The sequence below is a fragment of the Protopterus annectens genome, chromosome 7.part0 (assembly GCF_019279795.1).
Source record: "Protopterus annectens isolate FY-2018-M chromosome 7.part0, PAN1.0, whole genome shotgun sequence".
NCBI classification, from domain to species: Eukaryota; Metazoa; Chordata; order Ceratodontiformes; family Protopteridae; genus Protopterus; species Protopterus annectens.
This window is the reverse complement of record NC_056739.1, coordinates 607,735,866-607,748,000: the sequence shown is the minus strand read 5'-3', so window position 1 is coordinate 607,748,000 and position 12,135 is coordinate 607,735,866. Positions and strand designations below refer to the sequence as shown.

Genomic DNA, 12,135 nt, shown 5'->3' with positions numbered 1-12,135 from the left:
TATGTCATAGGCTGCTCATCCAAGTACAGTAGGATACGTCTCACCTTTCATACCTGTTTTACATATCTACTTCTATTGGTAGCTAATACGCAACAGTTTATGTGCTGTATTCCTATCCTAGATAGCTGGTGCCTAACTAATACAAACACCTCATATAAATCTTGTCCCTGGCTAAGTCTAACTATTAGTACATCACTGCATCTGTGATGTGATAAGTATATGCTATTTGCCATGTTTAGATGGGGCAGCAAGTACTAAAATATGTGACAACCACTCAAATTAAAATTCTAAAGTATTATACTGTAGTAATCATAACTGCAGCTAGTCAAGGTAATCTGGCTGAACCTGTGACTGGGAGCACCTACCTTGTACAGTTTATGTCAGGAGCATACCACCCTGTTGTTGTGTCTTTCGGCTTTTCCCAGTTAGGGGTCGCCACAGCGGAACTCCGGTCCGCTAATGACTGACAGTAGATTTTTACGTGCCGAGTTGCCAGCCCTGACGCACAACCTTCAAAGAAGGTACGCCCATTCACGCATGTCTCCACACAGAAGACGCTCTAGCTGAGAATCGAACAGGACAATGTCTTACTGTGAGGCGACAACGCTACCGCAGCACCACCACCACAGTAGAAGCATACCACCCTGTGATAGGATGGATTCAACTTTCTAGTGCTATATCAAATGTAAGTATGTTCAAACTTTGTTAAATGAGGAAACAGCCTATGATATGTATTTATGATCGCAGCTCGACAATACTGACAATGATCTCTTTGTTAAAGCAGAAAAATACTGCATATCATGTAAAGTGGAGTTAGAGCTACTGAAGTTCTTTTAAGGGTGAAAGTGTTCATCTATTTGTTTTTCAATACAAAAGTTTTGTTATAAGGGTTTGATTACTCCGAAGTCTCAACTGAGATTGTCTAGAGTGGATGTTTTTTTCCTGATTTTTTAGGATTCTGTTTTGTTGCTTACAAGTACCAATTTCATCTGTGATCTATTGTGTGTGTGTGTGTGTGTGTGTGTGTGTGTGTGTGTGTGTGTACATATGTAATTGATATATATATATATATATATATATATATATATATATATATATAAAAATAGATATATGTGTATATATTCATCTATATATATATATATATATATATATATATATATATATATATATATATATTTATAAAATCTATATAATATATAGGTTTTGTAAATATTTAGTGAAATGTTTTTTCATCTGTAAACTGTATACTGTATTACAGATTTTTAATGATTTGCCTAAATTTTTATAATGTCTTATGGAGCTTTTCTCCCTGGTACTCCATTGAAAATGGCCTCTTCTCGGCCCAATGGACTATCCCGGTAAACAAACTGTAAAATAAAATAAAATTAAAAAATATATATATATATATATATATATATATATATATATATACATACATACATACATACATACACACACACGCATACATGTTCACACACACACCATGATATTGCTTATAAAAACACTTCACTTTAATACACTCTTCACTGTACTTATTGTTCCTACTACTTTGCATTTGCTCATTACTGAACAATCTGTCTGCTGGATATGCTTTTCACACCTGTTAATCTCCATGTCCATCACCCCCATCCCTCAGCATAAACAAGAGACAATGAGAAATTTCATTACTTTTTGTTTTAAGGAGAGAAGTTCGATCTTTGTTTTGTTAATGTCTAAATCTGACTGACGGGTCCTGATCAGTTCAGACTGTTCTTCCAGCATACCATGGGCCGTTCTCAAACGATTTATAAGCTCTGCCCTTTTTCTGGCACTTTCAGATAAGGAAGCACGAAGTTCTTTTTCTGTCAGTCCACCCAAAGAAGAGGCTAGTGTGCTTTGTTCATTCTTTTGATGTCCACTAAGTATGCGTGCCATGGAATGCTTCCGTCTGATTGGTGGGCTGGTAGACTTCCCATAATCATATATTCCATTAGTTAAAAGGGAGCTAGAATAAGAATAAAAAATATTTACATGTTAAAGCATGTTTGCATATAAACTGATATATGCACACAAAATACAAGACTTCATCAAAAAGTAAATTGTGACAGAGATTTTCTTTGATTCTGGGGATTACCAATGAGTCAATAAGTCTATTAAAATCTGTTGATTCTTCATTGTTTATAAGTCAGTCATGGCAGAGGTTAACCTTGATTCAGGGTATTACCAATGAACCAATTAATGTATTAAACAATACACTTACTGGTTAATTGGTAATAAGTGTATTAAGCACTACATAATCATTGTTTACTTATAAGCTAAGCATGGCAGCAATCATTTCGATTGAAGGAATTATTAGAGATCCAGCAAGGGCAGTAAAGGTTCAGGAGTCTTCATTTTACAACTTCCTTTAATATTCTAATTTATGGATATCTGCATAAAAATCCAGCTTTCATACCACAAATTTCTAAGGCCCTGGAGTCTCAAAACACAATGCACTCATTCCAATAGTAGAAGAAGGTTGCCAGAGAGACATTTACAATAATCTTTCAAGAACACGCAGTCATTTCAGAATCAACAAAGTTCAGTATTTTCAAAATGCAAGTAAGAAGGATGATAGAGAAAGTTCAAAATGTTTCTATGACAATGTCCGATACTGCCTTGTTCATAGCACCCCCAGTCTTTCTCCAAGGAATGATGACTTCATAACTACCTTTCATTCCACAGGCACTGTAATTATTAGTATTAATACAGCAAAGCAAACAGTTCTACTGACAAACCCTGCACTTCAGCAAACCATATCCCCAATTTGTGGAAAACAAATGTAGTGTCTACTCTGCGGTAAACTACGCAGGAAGTGTTGAAACTGACCACCCAGCAAATAGATAATCATTAAGATGTTTACCTAAAGGACGAAATCCGTAGTCATTATGAGTTTAGGGGAGAATCCAAAGCTTCTCATTATTTGCGTGGTCAGTACGCTATATCCCCAGTATGTCCAAAGGGCATGCACTGCCATGATCATGAAGTCCACATCACAACATACTTCCCTCAACATGGGATGGCACACTGGAGGTGGTGGTACTATGAGTGTGTGGCAGTGGCAACCCCCTTCGATAATGGCCATCCCAACTGGAGACAGTGGTGTACTGGTCATTGAAAGTGTGTCAGCCATAATGTCTGACACACAGAATCATCTACTGCACAAAGACTCCTTATGTCACATCTATGATGCTGCACATTTAGCCCATGTGCTCCCTGAGGTTGTCACACAGACCACATGCTATCCCTACCATCTTAGGAATGCATCCCTGTCCATGCATTATGGCCCCTCACAAAAATGTTAGACAGCAGTCATGGACACACAGTTACTTCACATGGTGGACAGTACTCACAGCCAACTCAGCCTCTAACATGACATCCACCAGTTTATTCTGCTTTCTCTATAAAGCCTTTACCAACCAATGGAGAGTGTGCCACAAGTAATGACATTCCTCCAGGGGTAGATCTGTCTGTGTCTCCCTGCCTTTGTTTGTCATCCTGGGTTTAAGGGGTGGGTTACACAGGCACAGAAGCTCTGTCCATGGAATGGTGTAGAGATATGGATGTCACATTGCCTGCATCACCTTCCTATGTTAGGATGTGGCTGCCATCATCTTCAGAGCTGGACATTTTCTCTAGCATTAGGTATCTGTACATCCATGACAGCTGACCCTGATAATACAGCACCTGTGAAAACACCAAAACTAAATAAAATCCTTTGCCAACAGCTAAAGCCCAGTGAATAAAACAGTACTACTTAATATACTGGTACATGAAAATAATAGGTAACATACCTTGTGCTGACCTCTGCACCTGTAACCCAAATGTCCTTGCAAAAATAAGCTCTCATGGTCATAATGTACACTACACCAGACTACACCAGATATTCACTTACTATGGCAGACAAAGTACAGTTGTGTAAAATCTTACCATAACAGTAGATGTGCTTCTCTTCACTGTTGCAGTAATCATAACATTAGGGATCCCCTGCTCAGGGCAGCCTGACATCCAGCCAGTATACCAAAGCCTTAGGTTGCTTTAAGGTAAGCTGTACATCACATGTATGCTTCTCGCATAGTGTAGGGTATAAAGGCGACATCCAGAGTACCATCCTCATAATTGAAAGACCCAGTAGGAATGTCAGTCCAACGAAAACCAAGAGGTAATCAGTACATCCAGAAGACAAATGAAGCAAGTGGAGGAGGGAGGGAATGAATACTGCAAAAGTGAAGAGAAGAACATCTACTGTTATGGTAAGGTTTTACATAACTGTACTATGTCCTTCCATATCACTGTTGCAGTACTCATTACATTAGGGAGAATGCCAAAGCTCACAAAGAAACTTTTGAGGAGGAAGGGCCAGCAGAGCCCTCTAGGAAACCATGAAGGATGGCACTTGCAAAACCAGCTCTAGCTCTGGAGATTCCATCCGACTTGTACTGCTTGGTAAATGTAAGCACAGAAGTCCAGGTAGCTGCCTCAGGAATAGAGTTAGTATCCAAACCCTTGAAAAAACACCAGAAGAAGCCACAGCCCTATTAGAATGAGCCTTAACAGAAGAAGGAAAGCTCTCACCATAAAAAGAATAACAAAAAAAAAATAGCTTTTGAGATCCAAGAAGAAGAAACAGTCTGCTTGGATACAGTTAATCCCAATGACATGGGATTGAAAGGAAACAAACAGATGAAGAGATTTCCTAATAGTCTTAATCTTAGCCAAATAAAATCTGAGTTGTCTATGCGCAACCAACGTGTGCAGTACCTTCTCACTGGCAGATAGTGGAGAAGGGAAAAAAGTGGGCAAATGAACAGACTGATTAAGGGACAATTCATTCACCACCTTCGGCATAAAAGAAGGATTAGTACACAAGGACACCCTGTCCTTATGAAACACCAGAAAAGGAGAACAAGCCATAAGGGCTGAAATTTCAACACCCATCTGGCAGATGTAAGGTTTAACAAAAGAGCAATGTTGCAAGGAAGCTGAAGCCACAGGCTCAAAAGAAGCCAGACTCAATTTCTTCAAAACAAAATTAAGATCCCAGGGAGGAGGAACAGGCTTCTTGGGATGCCTAATATGAATGATGCCTTTAAGGAATTGTTTAGCTTCAAATCCAGACACTAAAGGAGGAGATAAAGTAAGACAAGCAGCGATAGCTTATAAGTGGGCCTAAACAGAAGAATAAGCCAACCCAGTATTGAGCAATTCACACATATAACAGAGAACCAAAGGAACATCTACAAAAAGTAGATCCAGGTTATGAGAAAGAAATCAAACAGAAAACCTCTTCCAATTGGGTAAGTAGGACTTCCCAGTATTGGGATTCCTGTCCTCCTGCAGGACCCGAAGCACATCATCAGAAAAAAGGTGTTTTTGTAGAATCAAAACCCAACCATCCACAGAGTCGGCTGAAGATTGGACAGGTGGGGATGGATGAGAGACCCTTTGCAATGTCTGAGTAAGTTCACCCTGTAAAAATAAACCACGTCGAATCAAAGGTACACACAATGTAGAAGGTTTACTTTAAGCGCTTTTTGTCCGACTCACTAGTAGGACTTCTTCAAATAAAACCAGAGCACAATACCCTCCATGTTAAATATGTTACAACAATTAAAAAAGTCACATGATTCACAAATAACAATTAATCAAATAATTACATGAAAGTATGTAAAATACTAAGCTTATGTAAAACTCAACAGCCCTATCGTTTCTACCCTGTGACTACGGTCCCAGAGTAACTCTAGTATCAATAAATACTTAATTTAATTTTACTTTTACTCTTATAATGTTAATGATAGTTAATAAATAGTAGTAATTCATCGATACAAATTAAAATTCATCAGTGCAAAATAAAATAAAATCCAAGTGTATATAGGTGTTTAACTATGTACACACAAACCATTTACACTGTATTTTGTGTTTATACAATCTACTAGTCTTCCAACACAACCATCCTCCATTACTTTAGCTAGACACATAATTTCAAACCCAGATCACAGCTTCATGTTCAGAGTCATTGACTCAGTAGTACAAGACGGCTGTGGGGCTCAGGTTTTATCTGAAGAAGTCCTACCAGTGAGTAGGATGAAAAGCACTTAAATTAAACCTTCTACATTGTGTGTACCTTTGATTCCACGTGGTTTATTTTTACTTGGTTCTGTCAATTCTCTAGTTTTTCGTGTTACGTTCACCCTTTGAGGTAACTTGCAATGATTGCTCTTGGCTAAATGTATAAGAGGGAACCAATGCTGCCTCGGCCAAAAGGGAGTCACCAACAAGATTTTGCGGGTGTCTTGTTGAATTTTGACCAGAACTTTTGGAATGAGGGGAAGGGGAGGGAAAGCATAAAGAAACATCCCAGTCCAAGAAAAAGAGACGGCATCTACCTTCCACACCAGGGGACCTGGTACTCTAGAACAAAATAAGAGGAAGTTGTCTGTTCAGAGGGGAGGCAAACAGGTCTATTTGATTAGCAACCTAATGGTGGACAATGTCCAGAAACACATCCCTGTGAAGCATCCATTTGTGGGATTGAGTTAAGGACTTGCTCAGAGTGTCTGCCACAATGCTTTGACCTGAGGGAATGTAAAATGCCTGAAACGTCACTTGATACTGGACAGCAAGACCCCATCCCAACCTGCAAAAAAGATAAGATCTTGTTCCCCTTGTTTGTTTACATACCACATCACTGTGATGTCTGTAAACACCTTGAGAGGTCCCAGGGAGAAAAGAGGATAAAAACGTCTGAAGAGCCAGCAGAAGAGCTCTCATCTCTTTGACACTGATGTGCTCCTTCCTTTGAAGATGAGAAAACATCCCCCTGTACCTCTAGGGAGCCAAAGGCTGCTCCCCATCCAATGTCTGAAGCATCTGAACAGTTCCAGAGAGAGAAGAGGGGAATGAAAAGGGAGCCCAGGATTTAGGGACAACTACTGATCCACCAGTGGAGTTCCTACTTGAGACAATGTAGAAGAGGATCTACAAATTCTAGGGGAGATGCACATTGAAGCCAAACTGACTTCAGGAACTACTGAAACTTCCTCATGTGAAATTTGGCCAGACGAAGCATAGGGATGGTGGATGCCATGAAACCCAGGGCTCTCAGAAACTCCCTGGCTGTAACAGAAGCCACAGGAAGAAGAGTTTGAAAGAAAGTGATGAGGGTCAAGGCCTTGGGAGGAGGCAGGATGCCAGCAAAGGCACTTTCTGAACCATGCAACCCAGAAGAACATGGTCCTGAGAAGGAGTCAGAGAATACTTTTTGAAGTTTATAATAAACCCCAGGCTCTGAAGAACAGAAATTGCAAAATGGAGATTTTGCAACAGGATCTCTGGAGAGGATGCCTGAAACAGAATATCATCCAAGTAGAGAAATACTTGGACCCCCTGAATCCTGCAAAAAGCAATCACAGGAGGCATTTGGTGAATACCCTTCGGGCAGCATAAAGGCCATACAGCAAAGCACAGAACTGAAAATGCCAGGAAGCAACAGAGAAACATAAACATTTCTGAAAAGGGGATGGATCAGAATACAGAGATAAGCATCCTAAAAACCAGAAACACCATATAAGCCTGAGGATGCAAAAGAGGGAACAGTCTGAAGGGACAACATTCAAAAAGAGGGCACCTTCAGAAAAGTGTTTAGATGAGAGAGGTCTACAATTGTTCTCCAAGTACCCTCCTTTCTGGGTGCCAGAAACATCCTGAAGTAAACCCCCTCTCCTTTTGGGATACAGGTACCTCATGAATAGTATCCTGAGTCAAAAGCTCACGAAGCACCTCTGGGGAAAAAGGACAATTGTTCCTGAGAAGACTGAGGAATACCCATAAGAGGGGGAAGGGATTTCCACACCATCAAATAACCCTAGCTAATAACAGACAGAACCCAGGAATCCTGAGTAAGCTGTAGCCAACAGAAAGAGAGACAGAGAGGTGAAGAGAAAGAGGAAATTGGCTGGGAAAAATAGCACAGTCAGACAGCACCTGGTTTATATGGAAAGGAAGACTTCTGAGGCACTGAATAACCTTAGCAGAAGAAGCCCATTTGCAACCCTTTTTGCCCTTAGGGGGATGGCAAGATTCCTGAAAACAAAGGCTGGCTTCCTGGGGTAGTTTCTTTGAAATTTAGGAACAGGACAAACAAGCACATGTCTAAGTACCTGTAAAGCCTTTCCTTTATCCTGAAGGGACTTAAAAAAATCAACCTCAGCTTCACCAAACAAGTGTTTATTATCAACAGGGGCATCCATCAACATAGCCTTGATATCATCAGACAAAGGTTGAAGCCGAAGCTAAGAATACCTCCTCATCACTGACCCAAAAACAGCATTCCTAGAAAAAAGCATCTGCTGCATCATAACTACACTTGATGGAATGAAAGGCCACCTGGGAGGAAGTCCCTAACACGGAAAGAGCAGAAGTTTTACCCTCAGAGTCTGGAAGATCAGATCTAACCTGACAAGCCTGGGATAGGAGAGCTATCACACACCTGGACATATGGGTTTGATAATTAACAGCCCTAAAAGCCAAGGTAGCCAAAGTGTAAATCATCTTATCTTGCCTTTCCATGCTTCTGCTATTTTTATCAGATGACAGTAATATGGCCGAAGGAAGCAACTGAGAGGGTTTGTCAGAGGCTACAGATATCACTGACGGGTCAGGAGCAGGACACTTGTACAAAAATGTACAGTCCTCAAGCACTTTATAAAACCTATCAGGTTTCTTGGGAGCAGGGGACTGAGAATCTGGAGCTTTAGAAGTATTGGAAAATGCAATCAACAAGCAGCCAAAAAGTACAGTTTGTACCTACCATAAATGTAGATGTCCGAACTGGATAGCATCTGCAGTCATAACAACTGGGTTGTCCTGTCGTCAGGCAGCCCTTCGGTCGGCCGGATTCCAAAGTCCGGGTCCGGCTTCGGCTGATGTCGCACTTCACCCGACGTCATCTCTGCTGGTCTTCGGGTATAAAGGCATCAGCCGACGCCATTTTCCTCAGTGTTTCTTGCCCCAGATGCCAGTTGCCCTCTTGGAAGGCTAAATTTTGGGTAAATGCCAATGTTTCCAAAAAGATAGAAGGCAAACACATAAAATAAGCATGTATGTACATATATACAAACAAATACACCATAAGAGACTCCCCCCCACCAGCTAGCTATTAGGAGGGTAAATACCCTAGGAGTACCACAGAGGGGAAGGAGGGAGGGTAATCCTGACTGCAGATGCTATCCAGTTCGGACATCTACATTTATGGTAGGTACAAACTGTACTATGTCCTTCATGGATGCATCTGCAGTCATAACAACTGGGTAGAATACCATAGCCAACTAGGGGAGGAGGAAGAATAGATTATGGTGTGGTTAGGATCCCTTGCAGTACAGCAGTGGCAAATCCTGCTCGGGATCTGGAATACAGAAGTAAATTATAATGCTTGGCAAATGTATGCACGGAGGTCCAAGTAGCCGCCTCAATAATGTCCTTGGTTGCCACTCCTCGTAAGAAGGCTGTGGTAGTGGCTGTTGCCCTTGTAGAATGAGGCCTTATGTTCTGTGGAATTGGTTTTCCATGGAAGGAGTAACAGAATCGTATGCAATTTCCTATCCATTTGGAGATTGTCTGTTTGGAAATTGCTTTTCCTTCCCTTCCTGTTGCATAGGCTACAAAAAGCTGGTCAGTTTTTCTGTTACTTTTTGTTCTGTCCAGGTAGTAGCGTAGCTGTCTATGTACATCCAAGGTATGCAGCATTCTTTCCCCTCTGTTTTGTGGGTTGGGGAAGAAGGTAGGTAGGTGGATTGCCTGGTTTAAAGACACTCTGGATACCACCTTAGGCATAAATGTAGGATTAGTCCTCATGGACACTCTATCTTGGTGGAAGATTAGGAAGGGTTGTACTGCCATTAGGGCCTGAAGTTCAGAAACCCTCCTTGCTGAGGTTATTGCCAGTAGGAAAGCAGTTTTCCATGATAGATGCTGTAGGTCTGCTGTTGCTGCTGGTTCAAAAGGTGCGAGTGTCAACTTTTCTAGCACAAAGTTCAAATCCCAAGCTGGCAATGGTGGTTTCCTAGGAGGTTTTACATTCTTGATCCCTCTGAGGAACTGCCTGAGTAGAGGATGTGAAAAGACAGGTGGATCAAAGCTGTATTCTGCTGAAATAGCTGATGCATGTATCTTGATGGAGGAATAGGACAGGCCTGTATGTAGAAGCTCTGCCAAATACTCCAGAATGTTAGCAATATCTATATTCGACACATCTTTTCCTCTTTCAGCACTCCAAATGACAAACCTTTTCCATTTTCCTGCATAGTTCCTTCTTGTTGAAGGTCTGCGGGCTTCAAGGATAATGTCTTTAACCCTTTGGGAAAGATCTGGATTAGTTGCTGCTATGTGATGTTCCATGCAGTCAGTTGCAACGTTTTTAGGTTTGGATGCATGATGCTGTAGTTGTTCTGAGTTAACATCAAAGGCATCAGGGGTATTGACCACATTTTGTCCCGAGACATGCTCCTCAGCAATGGGTACCAGTGTTGTCTTGGCCAGTTCGGAGCTATCAGGATTATCCTTGGACGTTCCTCCTTGATTTTTAGTAATACCTTGTGTATCAAGGGAAGAGGTGGGAATGCATATGCTATCAGACCTTTCCAGCTGAAGGAGAGCGAATCCACTTTCCATGCAAGTGGATGGAATGTCCTTGTGCAGAATTTTTTGAGCTGGTGATTGAGAGGGGAAGCAAATAGATCTATCTGTGGCATTCCCCATTTCTTTGCGATGGTCTTGAAGATGTCCGGGTGTAGCATCCATTCGTGAGCATCCGAGGTGGTTCTGCTTAACATGTCTGCTAGAGTGTTCTCCTTTCCCGGTACAAATATTGCCTGTAACTGGATGTTGTAGCGGAGTGCCAGGTTCCAAAGGTCCAAAGTCAGTCTGCATAGGGGGTATGAATGAGTGCCTCCCTGTTTGTTGATGTACCACATGACTGTGGTGTTGTCTGTCCTTATCATCAAATGGCCTTCTTTGAGAAATGGTCTGAATTTTTGGATTGCCAGTTTTACTGCCAGCATTTCTTTTAGGTTGATGTGCAGGTGAAGCTGGTCCTGCGTCCACAATCCTTGTGCGCATTTGTCCAGCATGTGAGCCCCCCATCCTAGGTCTGAGGCGTCTGTTGTGATGGTTTGGCTTGCTTGATAGTTGTGAAAGGGTAGGCCTGGGTTTGACTGGCATGCTTGAGCCCACCATAGGAACTCCTGTTTTAGGCACGGGATTAGTGGAATTTCTGCTTCTAGGTTGTGCCTGTGTTGGGACCATAAATTCTTTAGGTACCACTGTAGTTTTCTCATATGCAGTCTGGCATGTGGAACCAAGATTATGCATGATGCCATGAAGCCCAAGGCCTGCAGAACTTTTCTTGCTGTTAGCTTGTTCTGTTTTGTTAGTGCCAAGAAGTAAAGAGGGAGTTCTTTTTCTTTTTCTGCAGTTAGGAATGCCATTTGTTTTACTGTGTCCAATTCCGCGCCCAAGAATGTCCTTGTTTGGGATGGTATCAGCCTTGACTTTTGTAAATTGACTGTGTATCCCAGTGCTTGTAGCAAGTAAATGACCCTTTGTAAATCTGTTGTCAGCTTGCTTTTCTTGTCCCCTTGTAGCAGGCAGTCGTCCAGGTATGGATAAATTTGGATTCCCTGTAGTCTGCAGTGGGTGATTACTGATGCCAGGCATTTTGTGAATACTCTGGGCGCAGTAGATAAGCCAAAGGGCAATGCTGAGAATTGATAGTGCTCTGATCCTGCAAGAAATCTGAGGTATCTTCTGCAATTTGGTCGAATGGGGACGTGCAGGTATGCCTCCTTGAGATCTAGAGTTACCAGCCAACACTCCTTGCCCAGCATGGGAAGAAGTTGCTGTAGGGTCAGCATTTTGAATTTTGGGACAATGATGTATGTGTTTAAGATGGACAGGTCGAGAATAGGTGTCCAACTTTTTTCCTTTCTTGGAACTAGGAATAGTCTGGAGTAGAATCCTTTGCCTTGTTCTGTTATTGGTACTCTTTCCACAGCTCTCATCTTTGTTAATTGCATTATCTGCTGTAGAGCTTCTATTTTTTGATTTGGAGGCAGGTTTGGC

At 41.5% G+C, this 12,135-nt stretch overlaps 1 protein-coding gene across 1 annotated transcript in view; it reads right to left on the bottom strand.

Moving 5' to 3' along the window:
• Window positions 1-12,135, bottom strand: part of LOC122806067 (GRIP and coiled-coil domain-containing protein 2-like) — a 1,105,805-nt gene that overhangs the window by 796,328 nt on the left and 297,342 nt on the right. The window contains exon 4 of the mRNA XM_044076306.1: window positions 1,669-1,984. Coding sequence (XP_043932241.1) covers window positions 1,669-1,984 — 316 coding nt within the window. The remainder of the gene's footprint in view (window positions 1-1,668; window positions 1,985-12,135) is intronic.